The sequence below is a fragment of the Geotrypetes seraphini genome, chromosome 13 (genome assembly GCF_902459505.1).
Source record: "Geotrypetes seraphini chromosome 13, aGeoSer1.1, whole genome shotgun sequence".
NCBI classification, from domain to species: domain Eukaryota; kingdom Metazoa; phylum Chordata; class Amphibia; order Gymnophiona; family Dermophiidae; genus Geotrypetes; species Geotrypetes seraphini.
In genome coordinates, this window is record NC_047096.1 from 65,536,557 (window position 1) to 65,561,915 (window position 25,359).

Below are 25,359 nucleotides of genomic sequence, written 5' to 3' on the forward strand. Positions count from 1 at the left end.
GAAAGCAGCCTGGAATGCTAATGTATGTTCCAAAGATTTCTTACTCTTACAACCTTGAGCAGATGGAAAAATAAACAAAGCTTGTGATCTTCTTCTGTGTTTATAAGATGCTATAAGAAATCTATCAGTCATATAGATTGGAGCAATACCATATATGACTTTATAGCAAAGACAACCCAATTTAAACAAAATGCGAGCTTCCACCGGAAACCAGTGTAGAAGGGTGTTACATGATCATATTTCTTCAAGCCATAAATCAATTTCACCGCCATATTCTGAATTAATCTAAGCTTAGCCATCTCTTTCTTAGTGCATGTTAAATAGACTATATTGCAATAGTCAAGAAGACTCAGCAACAATGATCGAACTAGAAGTTTGAAAGCAGAAAACTGAAAATATGGTTTTATGGTTCGCAGCTTCCATAATGTAAAATAATCAGACAGATGGATAATTGGTTAGGGACATAAGACACTAAGGGGCCTTTGCCTTACGTTTACTGCAGCATGGTAAAAAGGCCCCCAAAGGAACTCATAAGAATGCAAGGAGATAAAGAAAGGTATTGGTTTTTATGTTTGTTTTATTAACACATTCATTTGCTGCATACAAAATATAAAACCAGTCTCCCAAGACTGCATCATATATTACTGCTTTCTATGACTGGCATTGTGGCAAACCGTCAACTGCCCTTTTTCTGAGGCCAATGTTTAATCATGGAGTGTAAACCGCATTGAATGGTGGGTGCAGCTCTGGCTGTCTTGATCAGTAGAGGGAGGACATGCAGGTCTTTTGTTTGCCATCCTTTACTATTTTACTATTTCATGAGGATCATGCTGGTTGGATGCTCTCTCATTGGATTAAAAAAATATATATTTCTTAAGAGTTAAAATTAATCTTTGTCTATTCTACTATTATTTACAAATGGTAGAATAGAGAAAGATTCAATGCAAACCACTTATAGGCTATAAGCAGTATATAAAAATATAAATAAATATGTGCAACAAGCCAAATAAAAATAAGTTAAGTCTGGAATGAATGTACAGCAGGGAGGTCTCTTCTTTGCCTTTCAACATGTTTCTAAAATAGCATGATTTTTCTTTTTTAGGGGTGTGAAGAAGCCCTATCTTTCACTGACATCTAGATCTTGAAATGCCTGGCATTTAACACTTTCATTTTCTATTTCTCCAATGAAAAGTATCAATCTCTAGTGATTCCAGATTTTCCCATACCACTACAAGCACACGCTAAGGCCTCCAGTGAGCGAGTCCAAAGGGAAGGGATTCTAGTACTCAAGCACATTATCTTAAAAAGGGGTTCTATTACTAAGCCATACTAAAAAATGGGCTTAGTGCATGCACCCTTATGCAATTCTTTCCGAAGTGCAAAAAAGAGCTTTTTTTTCAATGTGTTTCATTAATGGGCTGTGTGCAAATGTTAGCATTAGCACAAGACCATTTTTTTTTTAATTGGTAAGTAAAATGGTGTGGTAGCCATGTTAGTCCACTTTTAAAGGTAACATATTTAAAAGAAACATAAATATGGGGATATAATTTTTATTGGACTTAGGGCCCCTTTTGCAAAAGCACGATAGTGATTAACCGGTGACAAATGCACCAAAGACCATAAGAATTGAATGGGCTTCAGTGAATTTACCATGGGGGACTCACTACCGTGGCTTTGTAAAAGGGGCCATAATGCATTTTTAATTAGCTTTCGAGAGTAACCCTTCTTCAAATTAGAAAAAGGGTTATCTTCAAAAGCTAGTCAGAAAATTAATTGTTAATCCAATATAAAAGGTTATCACCTTACACAGAAATAAAACAAAATGTAAATAAAATATCACATGTTGGTGTCTTTTGAATAAAAGAGTGTCTACATACATTTCGGCTGGAACTCCTACTTTGGTTTTACCGATTGTCTACCTAGGGCAGTGGCCACATGCGGCCCGCCAGGTACTATTTTGAGGCCCTCAGTATGTTTATCATAATCACAAAAGTAAACTAAAACAGTTTCTTGATCATATGTCTCTTTAGCTATAAATGACAATATTATTATTAAGACATGGCCAAAAGGAAAGATTTATAAACTATAAAGAGTTCTACCTCATGCAAAATTGTAATTTCTTTAATAAGACATTAACTATTTTTTTCTGTGGCCCTCCAAGTACCTACAAATCTAAAATGTGGCCCTGCAAAGGGTTTGAGTTTGAGACCACTGACCTAGGGGTTTCTTTTCTTCCTTTTTGGTTTGGAATTTAAAATAAATAAATAAATTTTACCATGGAAGTAGTTATTGCCTTCTATTAAGGGTTCTCATGGTATTGACATGCTAACCAGTTAGCATAGTGGGCAATGTGCACACATACTGACAAGTAAATCCACACCTACTTTAATTGCCCTGTGGTTATCATGCACAAATGGCAAAAACTAACCAGTACACTTTAGCATATAATTAATAATAATAATAATTTTATTTCTTATATACCGCTGTACCGTGAAGTTCTAGGCGGTTTACAGTAGAAACAGAAGAAATGCAATAAGTAAGATTAATTAAGATGAAGAGAGAGTACTTAGAGTTCCCTGACTGTCCCAAAGGCTCACATTCTTGCTAAAGTACTTGAGAAAAATAAATTAGTTAGGTTATAAACATAGATTAGAAGAAGGTAGGAAAACAGTTCATAGGAAAATTAATTTTGAATACATTATACATTATATACTGTTCAAGGCGGAATACAAATTATAGGAGATTTGGACATTACCAAAAGAATTGCGTAATAAAGATTATCTAGATAAATTACATAACAGTGATTCATGTACATTACATGGTGTGGTAGAGGATTCAATTATGAAAATTACATATCAGGGAATCAAGTGATAAGAGAATATAGTGGAGAATATCAGTATATACGGTTTACAGATTGGAAGTTACCTAATAATGACATAAGAAGTTTATTGGATAGTGTGGAAAATGTTTATATAGGAATCATAGTATGTATGATAGGAAAGGTTCTAAGAATTGATTAATGTGTTATTCTATAGAGGGAGAGCTTGTGCATAAAGGGAGGATATTAGTTGGTAATGACGTGTTTTCTGAATAGAAATGTTTTGATTTCTTTTCGAAATACTTTGATGTCTGTTGTATTGATTATTAGTTTGGTGATTGTGGGGTCAATTTTTGCTGCCTGTGTCGCTAGAAGGCTGTCGTATAGTTTCTTAAGACGGGTTCCATTATTAGGTGGGAAGGTGAATAGGTTTTGAGTTCTTCTTGATCTGGATGAGAGGTAGCGGTTTAGGCGGTTGTTTAGGTAACAGGGGGCAGTTCCATGGGTTATCTTAAACAGCAGACAATAGAACTTGAATTGAGTTCTTGCTTTTATCGGAAGCCAGTGAGAGTCTAAATAGGCGGGAGTGATGTGGTCAAATTTGCTGAGACAGTAGATGAGTCTGATGGCAGTGTTCTGAACTGTCTGTAGTTGTTTTATCATATTGTTAGGACATGTTAGGTAGAGGCTGTTGCAGTAATCCAAGTTACTGAGTGTGAGGGATTGTACAATGATCTTGTAGTGTTCTTTGGTAAAGAAATTTCTTATTTTTCTTAGGTTTCGCATGGTGAAGAATGCCTTCTGTATGACTTTGTGTATCTGTGTCTGCATAGTGCAGCGTCTATCTAATTGTATTCCTAGAATATCCCACATTAGGCAATTTTTTGCTGTGTTAAATACTGGTGTCCCTCACAAAACTTAGTAAGAGCCCTAAAAAACATAATGCGTCTGTGTCAAAACCCAAGCCCACTTTTTCCTTACACCCCAAAGCACTGTAGCGCTATACCGCGTACGTATGTAACTTCTTAAGCGCATGCGCACTACAACAGGCTAACGCCCGTCCCGCGAGAGCACAGATTTAATACGCTCGCATTCTCACGCAAGGGCGGCGGCGACTGCGCAGGTTCAGGGGTGTGGGGAATACAGTACTCTGACAACGACCACAGTAGCAAGTTGCGTCGTCGGTTGCGCAGACGCTTGAACGCGCACGGCGGCGACTACGCAAACGCGTAGATCGCGCAGCACGCGCACGACAACTGCGCAGGCGCTTGGCTCGCGCTCGGTAGTGTTTCCCCCCCCCCCCTCCTCCTTTGCTCAGTGCGGCTCCGCTGCTGTCTCCAAGAGAGGGGGAAAATGGCGGCGTGTGAGGCTCCGCGTAACTGAGGGGAGAAAGCGACGCGGGTCCGAAACTGAAAAGCCAATTGCAATCCCCCGAAAGCTAGATGAAAATCTCAGTCGCAGTTATTTCGTGGTTCCAGACGGTTGTAAATTAAATTGTGACAGATACTCCAACTACCCCCCTCCCATCTGCCTGAGGTGCAGCCCCCACGCGGGGAATGACAACACCGGAGGCAGTGCTGGCGGCGGCGGCGGCGGTCCCGGCCTGGTGGTAAGAGGAGCTCGGCTTGGGAGCCGCCCCGGCTGCCATGCCGCACCACCGCGGCCTCCGGCCGGGACCAGCCTCGAGCTGGGAGTGAGACAACAGCCGGGGCCATGGCCATGAGATCCACGGCGTTCAAGGTGGCGGCTCCGGCACTGAGGCTGGAGCTGGAGCCGGAGCAGCAGGAGCCGGAGGTGGAGCTGGAGGACGGGCCCGAGCTCCAGGGTTCCCCCGAGGACGGACAAGCTGCTGCGGCCTCCGCTCGCAAGCTCATGCGCCGCCGGCTGAAGGAAGGGCGGGAGGGATGGGGAGGCCTGCTCCCCCTCTCCGGCAGGATTGGCTCTCAGGCAGGCGCCCTAGCCGCCAAGGAGTCGGCGGGAGGAGGAGTGGCGGCGGCGGTGACTGGGGCTGGTGCGGCCACCACGGCGGCTACTGGTCAGCAGGGCCTGGACTCTGTGCAGGTATCGGCCGAAGGCAAATGGAAGCAAGTGCGGAAGAGCCCCGGGGGCAGCGGTGGAGGTGGCGCGGGCAGCCAAGCCGTATGCTTGAAGCAGATCGTTCTCCTGCAGCTGGACCTCATCGAACAGCAGCAGCAACAACTGCAGGCGAAAGAGAAGGAGATCGGGGAGCTGCAGGCCGAGCGAGACACGGTAGGTAGGATAGAAGTGGGCTTTACAACTACCGCCCATCCGAATGGCTTTTTGCTCCTCGAGTGCCCTTTTCGAGTGAGAAGCGCAAACTCCGTGTGTATGTGTTGGAGGCAAAACCGGGACTGGATCTAGTTATTCCATTGATCTGAAGATAGGTTTTCCTTCGTTATTGCGTGGCTTTCCAATGCGCTAGTATGAAGAGCTTCCCTAGCCACTGTGTGCTGTAGGGTTACAAAAGAGCCGAGTATGGGGACTCGTGTGTTTGCTTTCGATATATGGAGGTCACCCAGTGCAACTCCTTTATTCAATTAATTTTCCAGGATAGATTGGGTAGGGTGAGAATTAGGATCGGGAAGGAAGTCGCGTCGCAACATTTTATTGTTATGGAAGTTATTCAACATGGTGGTGTAAATGTTGAACTGTCGAGTATTTTGGTCCCAGTGTATGGTGGGATTTGTAGTTTTGGGAGGCAGCGAGAATGGCATTCGATACTTTTATTACTACAATAGGATGTTCGTTCTTTTTTTCTTTTAAATTAAAAAAAAAAACCCTCATAAGGTGTTTTATATTTATTTGGCTCCAGCTGACTTCCAATTTGCTTTCTTTATCTAACAAGTGACTTTTGTGAAATCAATCTAATTTTTGTTTAGGAAACTTGTTTAAGTTTTTAAAGTTCTAGTTTAGGGTGTATGAATGATTTTAAAAAAAAAAAAAAATCACATTTTGGGCATCTTTCAAATTGTGATAGCAGTTCCCCATATTGCTATCCCTTCTTGGAAGGAGTGTTGCTCCATAATTACTATCATCATCCCCCCAATACTGGCATACAGGATTAGATCTGAAATGGCTGGGTTGCAGAAGTGTTGCCCTTTAGCTTTTTATAAGGAAAGCTGATTGGATACATAAGACAGATCCAGTAATCTGCTGCTTTTCTCTTTTAGCTTCTAGCCAGAATTGAGCGCATGGAAAGGAGGATGCAACTAGTCAAGAAGGACAGTGTGAAAGAGAAACATAGACTATGTCAAGGGCATGATGTGGAGGACAAGAATGGTACAGAGGTTCCTGAGAGATGTCACAATGCTTGTCAGCAGGAGACTTTAGAAATGTACCAGCTTCCGACACCCAAACCTCTATCCTGTGGCCGAAGTGGAAAGGGCCACAAAAGGTTTTCTATTCTCTTTTAATGCTCTTAAAATTCCAGAATTTAGATAACTTGGTTTAGACCATTTTAAAATCTTTCAGTCATCCCTTGAAATTATGTGGAAACATTCAGTTTCAAAGGGGATTTGCCTTTTTATGCAGTAAAAATACATTTTGAATTTTAGAAAATCATGTCCTATACATTTAATATCTTGTTCCAAAAGAATAAAAACATAAGAATAACCTTACTGGGTCAGACCAGTGGTCCATCTAGCCTAGTATCCTGTCTTCACAGTGGCTGATCCATGTCACAACTGCCTGGCAAAAACCCAAATACTAACAACATATAATTTAACCGGTGATAAACAGTAGTTTTATGGTTAATTTGTGGTAAAGCACCAACCTGTGATGTCTCCCAGTCCACAGGAAGCTTTTTAATTCAGTTACACAAAAAGAGAACCCCCCCACCTCATCACAACTTGCAATACAATTTACAACATAATGCTAGTCTATATGGAGTAGGAAGAGCCCACTCACTCCCCCCCCCCAAATGAGGAATACCTATTAAAATAATCATGTTTTCCAAGACTTAAACCAAAGTCAAAGTTAGAGATACAGTATCTCCCAAGCTTAAAAGAGAAAACAATCATCAATTTGCAGATTTTTTCAAAGAAGACTAGATGGCTAAGAAAGGGTCCAGGTGACCACTTTTAGCCCACAGGAAATCTTTAGAAATGTTGCTCCTATGTACCCTAATTTTATCTTGGTGACACAAATCCTAACCAAGTAGTCTGGGGGAGGGAGGGTTGTTAGTTTTTATTACATTGCACAGGGATATCTCACTTGTTCATAGATTCAGGAATTGAGAACTGATTAAAAAAATTAGACACTTAGAATATGCTTTTTTGCGCTTGAATTTCTTGTCAGGCGCATGCTGTTGCAGAAATTAAGCCTTTTTCTTCTGCCTGTTGCATACTCCTCTTTGGGTTTTCAACACATTTGGAAATGGCTTCTACTGGATCTGTGGTGTCATATGCTTCTGTGGCATGTCCATTTCCAGTTTAACTTGGAAATCAACCAAGGTGTCCTTCACATTGGGCTGTCAAGCTAGTGTACAGAGGTGATGAAGGTGTTTGTCAAACAGACCTGTTCTAAATATCTATTATTTAATCTAGTTTAAATCATCATATTGCAGGGAATATGATTACTCTGTCTTGTAAATAATGTGATCTTATTTTATTCTATACATTGCTCAATATCCTCTACACTTTGTTTTTTTTAACAGGAAGTTAGTATGTGGAAACTTGGAAAGAAAAACTCCAGTCAAAAAACTGGCAGCAGATTTTTCTAAGCTGAAAACAAAAACTATTAAGCACTCTTCATTAAAAGATGAGCCCTGCAATTCTTTACCTGAAACTGTTTGCAAACGGGAACTTCGTAGTAAAGAGACTCCTGAGAGAATCAAGTCCCAAGTGGACATTCCACTCAAATCAACCACCCCACTAAAAGGGCACGGCACCCTTCCCAAGGACAAAGGATACGTCAGTGAGGCTGAAGAGCTTCCCTACCTTGCAACTACCGAAATGTACCTGTGTTGTTGGCATGAACCTCCCCCATCACCATTACGAGAGCCCTCCCCGAAGAAGGAGGAAAATGTTGCAAGTAAGAAATCCAGAGCTTCCTCTTGTGTTGCTCAACTGAACGTACTTAGTCATGTGAAGACACTGCTTCTGGAAATCGGATGTGTTGTGAAAAGCAGTGCAATCTTGGTAGCTGGATTCAGTCTGGCTCACTCCGTGCCTTCCTCTCATTCATTGGTCACATGCACGAGCCACACACTAAATGTTACTGCCCTATCACCATAAAACAGCAGTGGGGTGGGAGGGTTGGAGGCTTCTCTGGGCCATAACACATGTCATTGTTGACTGCCAATAGGCTTGTAACAGGATTTTCTTTTGGGTTTGGATGTCACCCTTTGGATTTCTAGTCTGGTTTTTGGAATATGTAACCTGCCACCTGGAAAGTATAAATGAATGCAATTAAGTGCAAATCTTTAAAAAAAAAAAAAAAGACCAGTTTGGCATTTGTGTCACTTTATCTGGATTTGGGTTTCTGGAAACCCAAGTAAAATCATCAGATTTCACTTTCAGAATCTCAGGTATGGGAATTGTGTTGTGATCACTTGTTTCATGTTCTGGTTTAATAAGTTAAAAAATACAAGTGAGTGGTTTGCAGAGCAGAACAGTGGCATATCTGACCACCAGAATTGTAAAATGCCAGGGTAGGTTATCCTGCAAGATGAAAATGAGAACTTACGGGCTTGGTTTTAGATGTGGAAATGCAGAATGGAAGAGTTTTTTTCTAGCATATCCTTATTTAGAAAATGTTAATTGCAAGCAAGTTTAAACTGCCCCCTTAATTTTTTGGCAATCTTTTTTATTGGTAAAAGTAAAATGTGTGTGCTGATATTAAAAATTTATCAACAAGGTAATTTATAATGACAAGTAAGCAAGTGAATGTATAGAGAGAATCTTCCAAAGTTTTGGTAGCTCAAGTGCTCCTTCAGGAGGGGAGGGGGATACTTATCCATGAGGTACTGTATATTGTGAAATGGCCCAAAGTCATCAGCAGTGAATCTGAAAATACTTGTGTTCCCTAGGCTCTGGTTCCTTTTAAACGATGACTTTGCTTGCTTGATGGTTACTGTACATGAATCCTGAAATAGTTTTACCATAGGCTGTAATTTTGTAAACAAATAAAAAGTCATTCACTGTAATGATAGGAATTTTGGTTTTTGATACTACTGCAGGCATGTTACATTTCCAGAAGAGCTGTAAGAAAGTTCCCAGTACTGCAGTCACCTGGAATAAATTTAGTTAACAAATGTGCTAAGGTTTGGTATTTAGAATGCATTGTTTTCAAAATCCTTAATTCCTATCATATGTGATAGCAGTGTAGTAGTAATCCTTAAAGTGCCAAACTACCTTTAAAGCATTTTATCTTAGCCATATGGCTTTTAAATGCCGCCAGAGGGTGTTTGAGTGTTGTATATGTCTCCAGTTACCTTTAGAGAGAGAGAATAAGTTGATACATTTACTCTGTAATTCTGAGACTCTGTTCTTGGTGCCATTTGCTAACTTCCTGTGTTTTAGGGCTGTACACCCTCAGGCAGCATTTCAACCTAGCTTTGCAAGTACTGAGTCTGACTGAAGATGTTGTATACAGTACCTCATGGTCCATTATCCATGCTGCTCATGAACCCACTGTCTTTAAATAAAATGGTATGTTTAACTGCATTTTGAACATTTTCACACTTTCTTGGGGCCCAGGAATGTGCATATTTAAATTCCATTGTGTTCTACAAATACCATATTAAACATCAACCAAAAATCAGTTTTTCAGGTTTTTAAAAAATATGAATTATACTTTTGAGAATTTCATTTAAAAACAAATTGACTAACTTATATGAGCCATTTTTTTCAAACCGTTTTTGCTATTACATCTAGCAGGGCTAGAATTAATAGGTCAGGTGGGAAAATGCAAAAAGAAAGCTAAGAAACAGTAGGGTTGAGCAGAGCTGTTTGTTTGCTGGAATAGATGTTTTAATGAAAGAATGTAGAGTAAGCTTCCCCCACTTCAATACTAGCTTTGTTTTCTCAAAAAATGACAACATTTGTGCAGTTTCTTTATGATGGTACCATTAATTTATCCATTATGATTTTCCTCCCTTAGTTTTTAAATTAAAAAGCTGTTTCCTTTAGTTTTAAAAAAATTGTTTACACAAAACTGATTTTTGTCGATCTATAAAATTAAGCCATTATGAAAAACCAGCTGACTGATATTCACGTTGAAGATTCTTCAGTGAAATTGGGGGGTGGGGGGTTGTTTTGTTTTTGTTCAGGCAATAACTTTCATGCCATTTCTGCTTTTGAATCGCTTCTCATTTCTTATTTTCACAAAGTGTTGGGATTCAGCTATAAATGTGTAGGCTGTGTTGGGTTAGAAGGGTTATATGAACACCAATTTAAGTGTCTGTGACTGAGCAAACCAGACTCTCAGTAGTAATAGAAGTTTGCTTAAGGTAGAATAAAGTTGGTAGGGCCAGATTAGAATCTGGCAGTTATGCTTTTGTGTCCATATTGTGCCAGACCTGCCTAGAAATCCTTAGGAGCCGGAAGAGCATCCTTACTGAAAAGAAATTTTGTTACAAATCCTAAGCATGTAAAACAAAACTGAAGGAGTATGTTTAAACTTGATTGTACAAATTCTCATCAGATTAATTGGGTAGTTAGAGGTCAGCCTTGCACTTATCACACAAAGGGAGAGCATGTGTGAATACAAATAACTTGCTGCTCACTAAAAGGGAGGGCTCTAGATTGCTTAGTATTAACTGCATGCTGTATGTTTTAACAATTGTGGGGCATAGAAAATATGCAGTGCTTTTTCAGCATGTTAATAGATGTTTTGTCTTTGATTTGTTGATTAGATATTTATATTGACAATCCAAGGGAAACATTTTTGCCTTCATTCTATATGTACATTTATAATACGCAGGCAAAATTGTTCTTAACCTTTTAGTTTAGAGAATATGCCCCTTTGGACTGTTTTCCCCATTCTGCTCTCTAGGATGTTCTTCCAAATCATTTGAGTCTTGCTGCATTTACTATTTGAAAGTAACTCTGGAGGTACTTCAGAGCTAATTTTGAAGAAATTCAGTTTTCTTTATTGCACATAAATAGTTCTTACATTTCCCTCTGGTGAAGCAGGAACATTGAAGCTTTATCTGTGTAACAGTTTATTCATATTTTATGAATCAAATTAGAGCAGGGCTGCCCAATTCTGGTCCTTGAGATCTACTGGCAGATCAGGTTTTCAGGATATCCACAATGAATATGCATGAGAGAGATTTGCCTGCACTGCCTTCTTAGTATGCAAATCTCTCTCATGCATGTTCATTGTGAATATCCTGAAAACCTGGCCTGACAGTCAATCTCGAGGACTGGGATTGGGCAGCCCTGCTCTAATTTGATTCATAAAATATGAATAAACTGTTACACAGATGAAGCTTCAATGTTCCTGCTTCACCAGAGGGAAATGTAAGAACTATTTATGTGCCAATTTTATAGCAGGGTTAGCAGGCGAGAAATAGTGAAACAAGATTTCTTAAGATTTCCTTTCACTTAGTAAAAGTAATGTTGGAGTCGAAGAATACAGACTGAGCCAGCATTGTTTACCAGCTGGGCTTTTGGGATTCTAGGGACTTGATATACTTACAGGTTTTCTCCCATTTTTTGTTTATGGGGTTTTCCAGGAAATGGCTTATAGCACTGCAGAAAAGCTATCCATACTCCAGGCCCTGAAATTTTCCTACTGTTCTTGTGCTCCAGAACAATGTTCCTTTCCACAAGAGGGAAAACCATGTATGTAAATGTTTATAAATATACTTCTCTTTTTTAGTTCCTTCATGGCGGGAGCAGCCAGTTGAACCTTTGAGAGATATCATTCCTTCCGATGTCCCAGAGGTATGTAGACTGGGAGAAAAGTGTTAGTGTTATAGCAAGCTACTGAAGAAAAAGCTGGAAGCTGGCCTATTTCTTCATTATGTAGAACTGGGTCTAACTGTAGTTTTGCCTTCACAGAACTTGGAAGACAATGTGTTTTTCAAACGGCATTCAAAACTGGAGCTGGATGAGAAAAGAAGGAAAAGGTGAGTAGAATTTTGTACAAGAGAACATGTGGCATTGGGCATGCTTAATGCAGGCTTTAGTAAGAATAGCAGCAGCTTCCTCTACATGGCATATGAAGAATCTGGACTTGAGGACCAGAAATAAGGCATCCAGATTAGAGAATGACACAGGGACAAATTTTTCCTGTCCTCGCGGGAACTCATTTTCCCATCCCGGTGAGTTCTTTTCCTGTCCCTGCCCCATTCCTATAAGCTCTGCCTTAACTGCGCAAGCCTCAGACACTTATTAAAGTGTTTGAGGCTTGTGCAGATGAGGACAGAGCTTGCAGGAATGGGGCAGGGACAGGAAAAGAACTCTCCGGGATGGGAAAATGAGTTCCTGCGGGGATGGGGAAAAACTTGTTCCTGTGTCATTCTCTGATCTGGATGCCTTATTTTTGGGCCTTATGTGCCAGATAAGAGATTTTAAGGGAGTCGATGTTAATATAAGGGAGTTGAGCCCAGTAAGGAAGCCTGTCTTTGGAATTGAACAGCCAAGGACCATGGTATGGTTTATTAATCTTGTTATATCACTCGTTCATTTCACTGGTTCAAGCGGTTTACAGAATATAATAAAAGTAAAATAAATATAAAAAAAGAACTCCATTATTAGATAGTACAGACCTGGCCCATATAAACAGCAAACATACTAAGGAACATTCACTCTTAAAAACAACAAAAACTCCCTTGTTGAGCAGAATAAATCTAACCATACAAACACCAACCATACCAAAAAGCATTCACTCCTAAATAAAATCATACAAATACCATTGAACTTTAAAATTTCACCAGACTGCTAACTGAAGATCTAGAACATTTAGAATATGTGAGTAATATCAAATTGATTTAAATCTTGCCTGAATGCTTCTTTTTAAAAAAAAAAAAAAAATGGTTTTTAACATAATTTTGAAAGACTTTAAATTTGCCTCTAATCTTGTTGGCTGACTTTCCTAATGCTGACTTTCTGGTTTGCAGATGGGATATACAGAGGATCAGGGAGCAGCGGATTTTACAGCGATTGCAGCTCCGAATGTATAAAAGGAAAGGAATCCAGGAATCTGAGCCGGAGATTACCTCATTTTTCCCTGAACCTGATGATGGTGAGTTTGAAATGCCAACACCTGTAGAAAGCTGCTGCGTTATGAGACTGTGCAGTTGCTATTCAGCATGAAAATGTACAAGACTTTCTATACTCAATACACCTGTGTTATTTCTCTCTGTAGTTGAATCTTTGGTGATTACCCCCCTCTTGCCTGTTGTAGCATTTGGAAGACCATTACCAAAACTAACCCCACAGTGAGTATGGATGTTTGTCAACAAAGCCTGACAGCACTCTAGAGAATGTACTCATAGTAACTATTTTACAGAGGTGAATAATTTTTGGTAGCTCTCACAAATCAGTACTATTGTTATCCCAGGACAAGCAGGCAGCATATTCTTGACTGATGGGTGACGGCACCGACGGAGCCCCGGTACGGACAATTTTAGAGTGATTGCACTCTAAGAACTTGGAAAGTTCTAGCAGGCCGCACCGCGCACGCGCGAGTGCCTTCCCGCCCGACAGAGGCGCGCGGTCCCCAGTTTCTTAGTTTCCGCGGAGCTAAGAAGACGCACTTTTCAATGGCTGTTGAAAATTTTTTCCTGTTCCGCCTTCCCGCTCGCGTAAACTCGTTGGGAAATATTGTTTCCCTCATTTTATTTTCTTTTCTTTGTAAAAAAAAAACAAAACCTTACTTCATTTTTTCTTTCATTTTTTTCGGTTTTGCCCCAGCGGGGCCTGTTGCCACCATCGAGGCCTCGGCCTTCGATTTGGCTGAAGCCGTTTTTACATTCATGCCCCCTCAACCCGGGTTTAAAAAGTGCCAGCGGTGCGCTCGACCAATTTCACTTACAGACCCGCACAACTGGTGTCTACAGTGTCTTGGTCCTGACCATCGAGCGTCCACCTGCACCCGCTGTGCCACTCTTAAAAAGAGAACTTTAAAAAAATCGCCAAATCCAACAGCGATTATTGTTTGGTACCGAGATGTCGGATTCAGCGGCACCGGTCCCCTCTTCGACCCCGACGCAGTCGGCACCTGCCTTGTCGACACCGCGCCGGCGTCGCACCCATCAGGTAAGCCGGCTAAGAAGCCTTCCCCGCTGGAGCGCCCTCCGGTCTCGGTGGCAGCGAGCCCAATCCTGCCGACCGCGAGGCGCCCGCGGAAGCGCTCCGCTCCGATTGAGGTAAGCCCCTCGACATCGGGTTCCTCTTCGGAGTGTAGAGCGGCACCCAAGGTACCGCAGAAGAAAAAAGCGGTACCGGTGCCTTCACTGGACGAGCGCATTGCCACCGTCCTGCAAGTACAGCTTAAAGAACAACTACAGCAGCTGTTACCTGCTCTCCTGACACCGAGCCTTCCAGCCCCGGTCCAGTCTGAGCCGGTACCGACAGTGGAGCAGCCTCCTTTGTCGGCATCCACCTTGTCGGTACCGATGCATACTACTTCCTTGGTATCTATGCCGGTCTTAGCGCCGGAACCGAGATCCTTACACCAGGCTGTTCAAACCTCGGCGCCGACACAGCCTATAACATCTCCCGGTACCGTTTCACAGAGGTCTGGGAAGTCGATGCATAAAACTCAACACCTAGAACCCTCCACACCGGAATCCCGGGACCGCAGTTTTCAAGTAAGGGACCCTGATCTGTGGGGCGATTCGGAGGACCCTCTTCTCTCAGAGGGAGAGTGTTCATCAGGGGAAGAGGATCCTTCTGTTTTAGATCCGTCCTCTAAACCTGATGCAACTTCTTTTCTCAAAGAAATGTGTGAATCTCTCTCTATTCCCTTGGAGGCTGAATCCAAAAAATCCAAGGCATTTCTCGATGCTCTGGATTTTGACCAGCCTCCAAGGGAATTTCTCAAACTACCTCTCCATGACATATTAAGAGAGACATTTTACAAAAATCTAGAGACACCCTTGACCATCCCAGGAGCTCCCCGCAAACTGGACTCCTTATATAAGGTCATACCTATTCCAGGCTTTGACAAGCCGCAACTCCCCCATGAGTCTTTACTGGTGGAATCTACTTTAAAGAAATCCACGGGGGCTAGTGTATATGCTTCTGTCCCTCCTGGCAGAGAAGGTAAGGCCATGGATAAGTTTGGCAAGAGGTTATATCAAAATGCGATGCTAGCAAATAGATCAGGGAACTATGCTTTTCATTTTTCTTTTTACCTTAAGCATCTCATTCAGTCTTTGTCATCTTTTGAGAAATATCTCCCTGACCGTAAAAGACCCGCCTTTCGCCAGACTTCTTCATCGCTCTTACAACTCCGCAAGTTCATGGTCAGATCAATCTATGACACCTTTGAGCTGACCTTTAGAGCCACGGCTATGTCGGTGGCTATGCGGCGACTGGCCTGGTTCAGAGTTTCAGAACTCGATGTTAATCATCAAGATCGACTGGCCAATGCACCTTGTTTGGGGGATGAGCTGTTTGGAGAATCCATGGACTCCACTACTCAGAAACTCTCAGCTCATGAGACTCGATGGGACACTCTCCTTAAGACAAAGAAGAAGACCCCACCTGCTAGGCCTTTTCGCCAACAATCGGCCTATCAACGTAGATTTGTGGCTCGTCCTTTACCTCAGGCCCAGCAACAACCCAGGCGTCAGAGGCAACAACAGAGGCAAGCTGCTAGACCAGCACAGCAGCAACAACAGGTGAAACCTCCCCCTTCGCAGAAATCAACTCAATCCTTTTGACTTGGTTCTCCAGGACATAGCCAGTCTCCCTCCTTCTGCCCATCTTCCGCAGCCCATAGGAGGACGCCTTACTCATTTCATAAGCCGTTGGGAAATCATCACCTCGGATCAGTGGGTCCTCAACATCATCCGCCACGGCTACTCTCTCAATTTCCAGACCCTTCCTGCCCAAAGTCTGCCAAGAGAGTCTGCTTTGAACACTCCTCAGTCCTCCCTCCTTCTTCAAGAGGTTCAATCCCTCCTTCTTCTGAACGCCATAGAGGAAGTTCCTCTAGATCAAAAGGGACAGGGATTTTACTCCCGTTACTTTCTAGTTCCCAAAAAGACAGGAGATCTCAGACCCATTTTAGATCTTCGCGATCTCAACAAATGCTTGGTAAAAGAGAAATTCAAGATGCTTTCTCTGGCTGCTCTTTATCCTCTTCTCAATCAAGGCGACTGGCTATGTTCCCTAGATCTCAAAGAAGCATACACTCACATACCGGTCAATCTGGCCTCCAGACAGTACCTCCGCTTCATGATCAACCATTGTCATTACCAATACAAGGTACTACCCTTCGGTCTTGCCTCCTCTCCAAGAGTGTTCACCAAATGTCTGATTGTGGTGGCCGCTTTTCTACATTCCCACCACCTTCAGGTGTTTCCTTACCTGGACGATTGGTTGATAAAGGCCAATTCTTCTCAGATAGTACTCCAGGCCACCAACCAGACCATCCTGTTTCTACAACTTCTGGGGTTCGAGATTAATATACCCAAATCTCATATTATCCCCACTCAGAGACTTCAATTCATTGGAGCGGTGCTGGACACAGTCCTCATGAGAGCATTTCTACCGTCCAACCGTCTTCACACTCTCCTATCTCTGTGTCAGCAGGTGCTTCATCAGCGCTCTATCTCTGCCAAGCAAATGATGATACTTCTGGGTCACATGGCCTCCACAATTCATGTCACACCCTTCGCATGTCTCCACCTGCGCACTCCTCAATGGACCCTAGCGACCCAGTGGTCCCAAGCGACGGATCCTTGCTCACGACACATATCTGTGACATCCTCTCTTCGTCAGTCTCTACAATGGTGGTTGATATCCTCAAATCTCTCCAGAGGTCTTTTGTTCCATCTACCTCCTCATCAACTTATCATCACCACCGATGCCTCCCCTTATGCCTGGGGAGCTCATTTGAACGAGTTCCAAACTCAAGGTCTTTGGACAGCCCAGGAAACATCACATCAACTTCCTGGAACTCAGAGCGATGTTTTATGCCCTCAAAGCCTTCCAACCAGTGTTCCCTCTAAGCGGGCGGGTGTTGTGAGCAAACTTTTTTCACTGTGAGCTAAAAATATCGGGCGCCAGCAAGTTATGAGCCAAATAAATATGTTGCTTTCTACCACAGAACTTCCTTACGTTTGTATGGAATCTATCCCCTTTCAACTTTAGAGAGTGCCCTCTCGTTCTCCCTGCCTTAGCTACTAAGTCTATTCCCTTCAGTACCTTGAATGTTTCTATCATGTCCCCTCTCAGTCTCCTCTGCTCAAGGGAGAAGAGGCCCAGTTTCTCTAATCTTTCGCTGTACGGCAACTCCTCCAGCCCCTTAACCATTTTAGTTGCTCTTCTCTGGATCCTTTCGAGTAGTACCGTGTCCTTCTTAAAGTACCAGTGCTGGACGCAGTACTCCAGGTGAGGGCGTACCATGGCCCGGTACAGCAGCATGATAACCTTATCTGTCTCTTCAGTCCAGCATCTGCCCCTTCCATTCACTGTCTGTCTTTCCCTGCCATCTCTCCTCCTGCCCCCCCCCCCACCCCCCAATTTGGTCTAGCATCCATCATCTTCCTTCTGTTCCCCTCATGGTCTGGCATCTCTATCCTTCCCTCCCCCCTGTGGTTTTTAGCATATCTCTCTTCTCATTTCCTCCACTCAGATCTGATCATTCTCTGCTCTCTCTTCCCTTTTCTTCTCTGGTCTTCCTTCTCTATTTTCTGCCTCCATCTAAATTAAATTCTTTCTTACTATTTAGTCCCGTTTCCCTGTTTTCACTGTGTCTACACACAGCTTGTCACCCCTTTCCCTCACCCCTCCATTATCTTACTATTTTCTTCCCCCTTTATTTATCTCCTCCTTCCATCCAGTATGTGTTCTTTCCCCACTTCCATTCAGCATCTGCTCTCCCTTCTCAACTGACATCCATCTGCCTTCTGCTCTCTCTCCCTTCTTCTCACTTCCATCATCTGTCCCCTTCTCTCTCTCTCTCATCTCCTCCATTCCATCATCTGCCCCTTCTCTCTCTCTCTCTCTCCCCCCCCCCCCAACTTCCATCATCTGCCCCCCTTCCCCTCACCTTTGTGGGTCACTTTCTTTCCCCTGAGGGTGGCTCATGTCACAGGGGAAGCTTTGGCCGAGCAGAACCGCTTGATTGACAGTGGAACTTACTTGATTGATGTCGATGCTGGGGCCCGTTGCCGTTTGAAGGAAAAAAAAAAAGGTGGAAAAAAGGAACCTGTAAAGGCGAGAGGAAGGGAAACCTCCAGGACAGCTGCTTTTTGCCCTCCTTCAGCGGCCCAAGAGTTCAGACCAGCAGCGGCAGCTCTGTATGCTTTTAACTTCGGCACAGAGCTGCCCCTAATCAATAGTTTAGCGCGGTTTCATGAGGCAGCCTCGGGGCCTTTGATAGCCGGCCCGCTTCGATGATGCGATGTGGGCCGGCCTAGCAAAGGCCCCGAGGCTGCCTTATGAAACCGCGCTAAACTATTGATTAGGGGCAGCTCTGTGCCGAAGTTAAAAGCATACACAGCTGCCGCTGCTGGTCTGGAGGTGCGGAGACAAGGCAGGAGGCAAACGCGGTGGAAGGCAGGAGTCCCGGCGAAGGCAGGAGTCCCGGCACAGCGACTGCAACAGGAAGTTGCAAGTCAGCTGACGCCGGCCTTTCGTTGCGGCGGGGACCGAATCCTTCGCGGACCGGCAAGATTTTGTTTGCGGACCGGCGGTTGAAGAACTGTGCTCTACACTGTGTGCGCTGTGACGAGAAACTTGTGGGCTGCGAGGTAATATTTTGTGCGCCAGCACACCCCAGCGCAGCTTAGCGGGAACACAGCTTCCAACATCTCCTCTTTCCTCAGGTCCTTCTACTGTGCACAGACAATCAAGTTGCGATGTACTACATCAACAAGCAGGGTGGGACGGGCTCTCGCCTCTTGTGCCAGGAAGCCCAGAAGATTTGGGCTTGGGCCACAGATCACCATCTATTCCTGAAAGCTATCTACATTCAGGGAGAACAGAATTCCTTAGCGGACAAGCTCAGCAGAATTCTCCAGCCTCACGAGTGGACATTCGATCCTTTCACTCTGCAGTCCATCTTCGCCCAGTGGGGCACTCCTCAGATAGACCTCTTTGCAGCTCCTCACAATCATCAGCTGCCCCACTTCTGCTCCAGACTCTACTCTCCTCACCGTCTGGCAGCGGATGCATTTCTCCTGGATTGGTCCAATCTCTTCCTGTATGCTTTCCCTCCTCTGCCTCTCATGCTCCGGACCTTGTTCAAGCTCAAGAGGGAACAGGCAACCATGATTCTGATTGCGCCACGGTGACCCAGGCAACATTGGTTCTCCCTTCTACTTCAACTCAGCTCCAGGGAACCTATTCTACTTCCACAATTTCCTTCTCTGCTTACACAACGTCAGGAGACCCTTCTGCATCCCAACCTCCAGTCTCTGCACCTGACAGCCTGGTATCTCTCGGGCTGACTTCGAATGATACTCTTTTGTCTCAGCCCGTTCGTTCTGTTCTGGATGCCTCCAGGAAACCTGCCACTCTGCAATGTTACCATCAGAAGTGGACACGGTTTTCTTCCTGGTGTCTTCTTCATCATCATAATCCTACCTCCCTTGCTGTGGAGACTGTGTTGGATTACCTTCTTTCTTTGTCTGACTCTGGTCTAAAGTCTACTTCCATCAGAGTCCACCTCAGTGCTATGCTGCTTTTCATGAGCCAGTCCATGGGAAACTCCTTTCAGCTCACCCCTTGGTCTCCTGATTCATGCGAGGACTTTTCAATGTGAAACCACCTCCTGTGATCTGGGATCTTAATGTGGTTCTTTCAGCCTTAATGAAGCCTCCGTTTGAACCCTTGGCCACGGCTTCTTTCAAATTTCTCACTTGGAAGGTTCTTTTCCTGATTGCTCTCACCTCTGCCAGGAGGGTCAGTAAGCTCCATGCACTAGTAGCAGACCCGCCTTTTACCGTCTTTCATCATGACAAGGTGGTTCTGCGTACACATCCAAAGTTTCTCCCTAAGGTTGTCTCTGAATTCCATTTCAACCAATCCATTGTTCTGCCTGTCTTCTTTCCGAAACCTCACTCGCACTCTGGAGAACAGGCTCTGCATACTTTGGACTGTAAGCGGGCTTTAGCTTATTATTTAGACCGTACTAAGCCCCACAGATCATTCTCTCAACTCTTTGTCCTTTGATCCGAATAAATTGGGGCGTCCTGTTTCTAAACGTACACTGTCCAATTGGCTCGCAGCGTGCATTTCTTTCTGTTATGCTCAGACCGGACTGGCACTGGAAGGTTCTGTCACAGCCCATAGAGTTTGAGCCATGGCAGCTTCTGTGGCTTTCCTCCGTTCCACACCTATTGAGGAAATCTGCAAGGCTGCTACTTGGTCCTCAGTTCATACTTTCACATCTCACTATTGTCTGGACGTATTCTCCAGACGGGATGGTCACTTCGGCCAATCTGTTTTGCAAAATTTATTTTCCTAATGGCCAACCTTCCCACCATCCCTCTTTTTGTTAGCTTGGAGGTCACCCATCAGTCAAGAATATGCTGCCTGCTTGTCCTGGGATAAAGCACAGTTACTTACCATAACAGGTGTTATCCAGGGACAGCAGGCAGATATTCTTGCGTCCCACCCACCTCCCCGGGTTGGCTTCTTAGCTGGCTTATCCTAACTGGGGACCGCGCGCCTCCGTCGGGCGGGAAGGCACTCGCGCGTGCGCGGTGCGGCCTGCTAGAACTTTCCAAGTTCTTAGAGTGCAATCACCCTAAAATTGTCCGTACCGGGGCTCCGTCGGTGCCGTCACCCATCAGTCAAGAATATCTGCCTGCTGTCCCTGGATAACACCTGTTACGGTAAGTAACTGTGCTTACTGTCCCCTCCCCCCCAATAATTTTATACCTCCCTGTTTCTGGCAAGTATCTACCTAGACAGCATACTTTGGCTTAGGGGATCCTCTGCTGGCTCTAGAGGGGCACCATCTCCTAGTCCACTAAGGTCTAATAAAATAGTAGCAGCTATCCTCCTTCCCTTACACCTCAGGCTGAGTGTACCATTTTCACATCATTATGTAGGACTGAATGACAGATAATGGATTCCCTATCCTGTATTGCTACAACCTGAGCACTGCTTTTGTTAAGCTGGGTGAATTGGTTAGCGACAGGGAACTATTGTGGCGGTGTCCCTTAAAAGCTGCATTAGAACACTGATCAGTTGCCATATGATGTGTGTGTTATATCATTCTGAAATACATAATACTGTGGGAATTAGTCCAGTATTAAGCCCCAAACTCTTTAACTTCAGGGAGCAGCAAAACCTAAGTACTCTTACCCGTCTGTGCTACACACAATTAACATGAGTCTCTGAGAACCCCGGTGTTTACAACAGGAAAATCTACTTTTTGACCCAGCATTGATAATGAAGGTTAAGTGGCTTGCCAGAAATACAGTTAATTTAGGAGGGGGTGCTGCTTGCAGGTTAGCAGCACTTTACTATAACTTCTGTACGTCATTGCAACTCTGCCACCTCTCTCATTTGCTTTTTACAGGAACTTTGAATTGCCATGGTTAGATGAACGCAGTCGTTGCAGGCTGGAGATGCAGAAGAAACAAACCCCTCACCGAACTTGTAGAAAGTAGCTGTATTTGATTTGACAAGGACTGCGAGTCAGATATGGGGGGAGGGGGAGATCCCGTGTCTCCACTGGTATATTCTTGTTGTGCACAGATAAATGGTTCCCTGTAATTCTGTATTTCTTCTTTCATATTGATTTTCCTCTTCTGTACAGTATTCTTTCCTTGGCTAAATTGTTACTGTAGCAAGCTTTCAGATCTGCAGGGCAGGAACCTAAGGGATAGAAAAGCTGGGTCTGTGGCTTAAAGGTCATACACCATGGGTGAGATAAGGTTGTTACTTAATCCTTGTAACATGACCTAATATGTTCTTTAACTTTTTTTTCAATTTTTTCATTTTTAGTTTATTTAAATTAGAGAAGTGCTTTCCTCTGCCTCAGTACATTTAGTGATAGTATCTTGCTGCCAGCCCAAGTGTGAAAAAGGAGTTGTTAGATTCTATCCCAGACAGACTATGTATTTTTTTTTCCTTAAGACAGAAAATGAGAAAACCCCATCTCAAAATGATACAGGGAAAGCCTATTGATGGCACAGGTTGCCAAGGGCCAATTCTAAAAAAAAAAAAAAAAATCAGGATTTTGGAGCTGTGTTTTTGGTGTGCTCTAAATAGTTTTATTGAGAGAAAATAATGGGCTGGGGGTGGGAGGTGTGACAAATCAACCCCCCATTTTACGAAACCACATTAGGCTTTTTTTTTATCACCAGCCGCAATGGTATTAGCTCCAACATTCATAGACTTCCTATGAGCTAAAACTGCTGCAGCCGGTGATAAAAGCTTAACACAGATTCATAAAAGGGGGGGGGGTAAGATAATTCCCTTTTTTATTTTATACTATATGTTAACTTTTAGGAAGCATACACCTGATGCTGGTACGTCATGATACACAGTGCAACCATAGACAATACCTGAAGTCTGGAGGGTTTTTCACCCTATATCCTGTTAACCTGGCAATCTAGCTCTCACCACCACATCAGTGTGATTGGATTTAGAAAGAACACTTGAACAGTAATAGGGTGGAAAGATACCGTCTCCTTAGCTGATAGCCCTGTTCCATTATCTCATAAAGAAGCTTTTCTGCCATTTCCTCAAACTGAAGTCAGCATGTGGTACAGAGCAATCAAAGGGTACATCTGTAATTCTGATCTTGGAATCTGGCTAGGTATTATCACTAGGGATCGTTTTCTATGCTGTTAATGCAAGGTGGTTGGTCCACCAAAAAACCAGGTTACTAACTTACAAAAGAACTGATCATCGGAATTAACCAGAGGAGTTGGACAGTATGGGGCTTATTTTCAAAGCAATTGGGACACATAAAGTACTTTGTACGTCTAAATACTTTGAAAATGAGCCCCTATATGTACAGCTTTTCAATGTAATTCTTCTGTTGTATGCAGTAGAAACTTTGTAGCCTGTAATTTGGATGCAGAAGAATAGTTTATGTAATCCAGCTGATCAAATGACATTGCTACATTTCCTGCCTCACTCAGCAGTGCACTCTGGGTAGGGACCAGTAGAAGGTAGTGTGTCACTGAAGGGTTACAGGAAAGTCACAAGCTGAGATGCTAGATGGAAGATGCACTTTTATTTTTCAAATCAAAATTGTCAGTTATGGCAGTTTAAAAATTTGAAACTTTGGTTTTAACGCAGTACAGAAAAAAAACATGGAAACAGTTTAGAGAAAGCAAGACCAAGAATAACAGCTACTGGAAGGTAAACTAGAGATCACTAGATTGCCCACTTGCTGATTTACATCTAGAGGAAATAGCGGTTGCTCCTTAAGCACTGCTTTACTCTTTCCTAAATGCTAATGTGCAAGCAAAGCTTTCTGTGTTCCCCATCAACCTGGTATGAAGACCACTTCACATGTGGGTGTCTGTGTTTGTAATGCCTACTTTTGATACCATTTCTAATGTGTAAAATTGGTCTTGTAAATATCTTATTAAAAATACAAAGTTCATTTGTAAATAAACTTCTGGCTGTTAATTTTTGGTTTTGTATTTTTGTTTATGCTTGAATTCAGGTTTAATTGTACAAATAGGGTATTAAAATAATTCTTGTATAGTTAAGTATTTTTAAATTTTATATGGTATTTAAAACAATTTTCTATGAATTTTATGCCCATCTTTAAATGATAGGCAGCTGTAAAAATGGGAAAGCTCATAAACTATTGAGGTATGAATAAGGAAGAACATAAGCATAACCATACTGGGACAGACCTTAAGAGAATTGTAGATAATGAAGAGGTGATGATCACCTGGGATATCCCCATCCTGACTGGTAAAAAGTTGGATGCCAGAAAACCAGATTATAGTTGTACACCAGAATGGCATTAATTATAGAGGTTTTGGTCTCAAGCGATTACTTGGAAGACTCTTAAATACCAAGAAATGCAGTCCTAGACTAAGAGAACTTGGCAGAAAGACACAAACATTTCCTATTTTGGGCAGGGCTGTGGAGTCGTAGACAATTTTGGGTACCCGGAGTCGATAAAAATGTTCCGACTCTGATTCTTGATAAATCTAAATTATAATTTAAAAAATACAGCAAGTTCAAATGTCCCATTTCATAATTAAGGGCTCCTTTTACAAAGGCGCGCTAGCGATTTTAGCACGCGCTAGCCGCTACCGCCTCCTCTTGAGCAGGCGGTAGTTTTGTTTATGAGCACTTTACATTATCAAGTGATGGGAAACATTACGTGTACCAATGTATTCTCGAAGAAGATGGTGAAAAACAATGTGATGCAAAAATTAGCAGTTTCAGTGGGTTTAACAAAAATGCACCCACCAGAGCATCAAATTTGAAATGACAATTGCAGCGTTTTCGATTCTAAAGTGTTAGAAGTTGTGAATGAGAAAGATATCAATGAAAATATTCAATCTATTTCTGGGATAAAAAAATGTTCAGAAATCTACTGGAGACCAAACACAACTAAGAAGATTCTTTATATCTGACAAAGTTACCATAACAATGACACCAGAAAAATTCAAAAACCACATTATTGAAATGGTAATAAAGCATAGGGGTCCTATTATCAAGCTGCGGTAGGGGTTTAACGTGCGTAATACCACGCGTTAAACCGCCTGCTTTGCTAGCCGCATTGAGCAGGCGTTAGTTTTTAGCTGGCCGCGGGGGTTAGCACGTGATGAAATGTCTGACGCGCTAACCCCGCTAGCATGGCTTCATAAAAGGACCCCATAGTGTACCACTATCCTTTTTGCAGCCAGCCTTTTTAGGCCTAAATGGAAAAATGGCTAAAAAAATTAGTGTTTCTCTGGAAAGAGAAAGTATAAGGAAACTTATAATTGAAGAGGCCAAATGTAAAAAGGAAGAACTACAAAAAGGTCTGAAGGGATATTTTGTCTTCATAAAAATGGATGCATGCACACGTCGAGTCAATTATTTTGCTGTTAATGTTAGATTTGTTGCTGAAAATAATAAAACAATGCAAACCTTGGGCGTAAAGGGGACACCCAGGCACATCACACCAGTGGTTATCTTCAGAAGTTAGTGGAGGATGTTCTAGAAGATTATGAAATTAAAAAGAAACAGATTGTGACAGATAATGCTTCTAATATGTTGAGCACAATTGAGAAAATGAATAAAGTAGATGAAAATGACAGACATATTAGAGGAAGACAGTTCTACAAGTATTGGAGAAAGTGAAAGCGAAGAGAACAATGACATTTTAGACAACTGTTGAAGAAGCATCTAAGCGTACTACTATTCAACATATGCGTTGTGCTGTTCATACTCTGCAACTTGCAATAAGAGATG

The 25,359-nt window shown here is 42.8% G+C and overlaps 1 protein-coding gene across 2 annotated transcripts; it reads left to right on the forward strand.

The window, feature by feature from the left end:
* The first annotated feature begins 3,926 nt into the window (after positions 1 to 3,926).
* On the forward strand, positions 3,927 to 23,568 carry MSL1 (MSL complex subunit 1). Of its 2 annotated transcripts, XM_033918343.1 has the most exons (8): positions 3,928 to 5,068; positions 6,010 to 6,233; positions 7,494 to 7,870; positions 11,666 to 11,730; positions 11,848 to 11,915; positions 12,909 to 13,033; positions 13,157 to 13,229; positions 21,500 to 23,568. In XM_033918343.1, the coding sequence occupies exons 1-8, from the start codon at positions 4,532 to 4,534 to the stop codon at positions 21,588 to 21,590; spliced, it is 1,560 nt and encodes a 519-aa protein (XP_033774234.1). In that variant the 5' UTR covers positions 3,928 to 4,531; the 3' UTR covers positions 21,591 to 23,568. The 2 variants fall into 2 exon arrangements, 1 of the variants encoding a protein (XP_033774234.1); XR_004536788.1 differs by lacking the exons at positions 12,909 to 13,033; positions 13,157 to 13,229; positions 21,500 to 23,568 and adding an exon at positions 9,361 to 9,489 and having other exon boundaries at positions 3,927 to 5,068; positions 11,848 to 11,918.
* Positions 23,569 to 25,359: the final 1,791 nt, after the last annotated feature.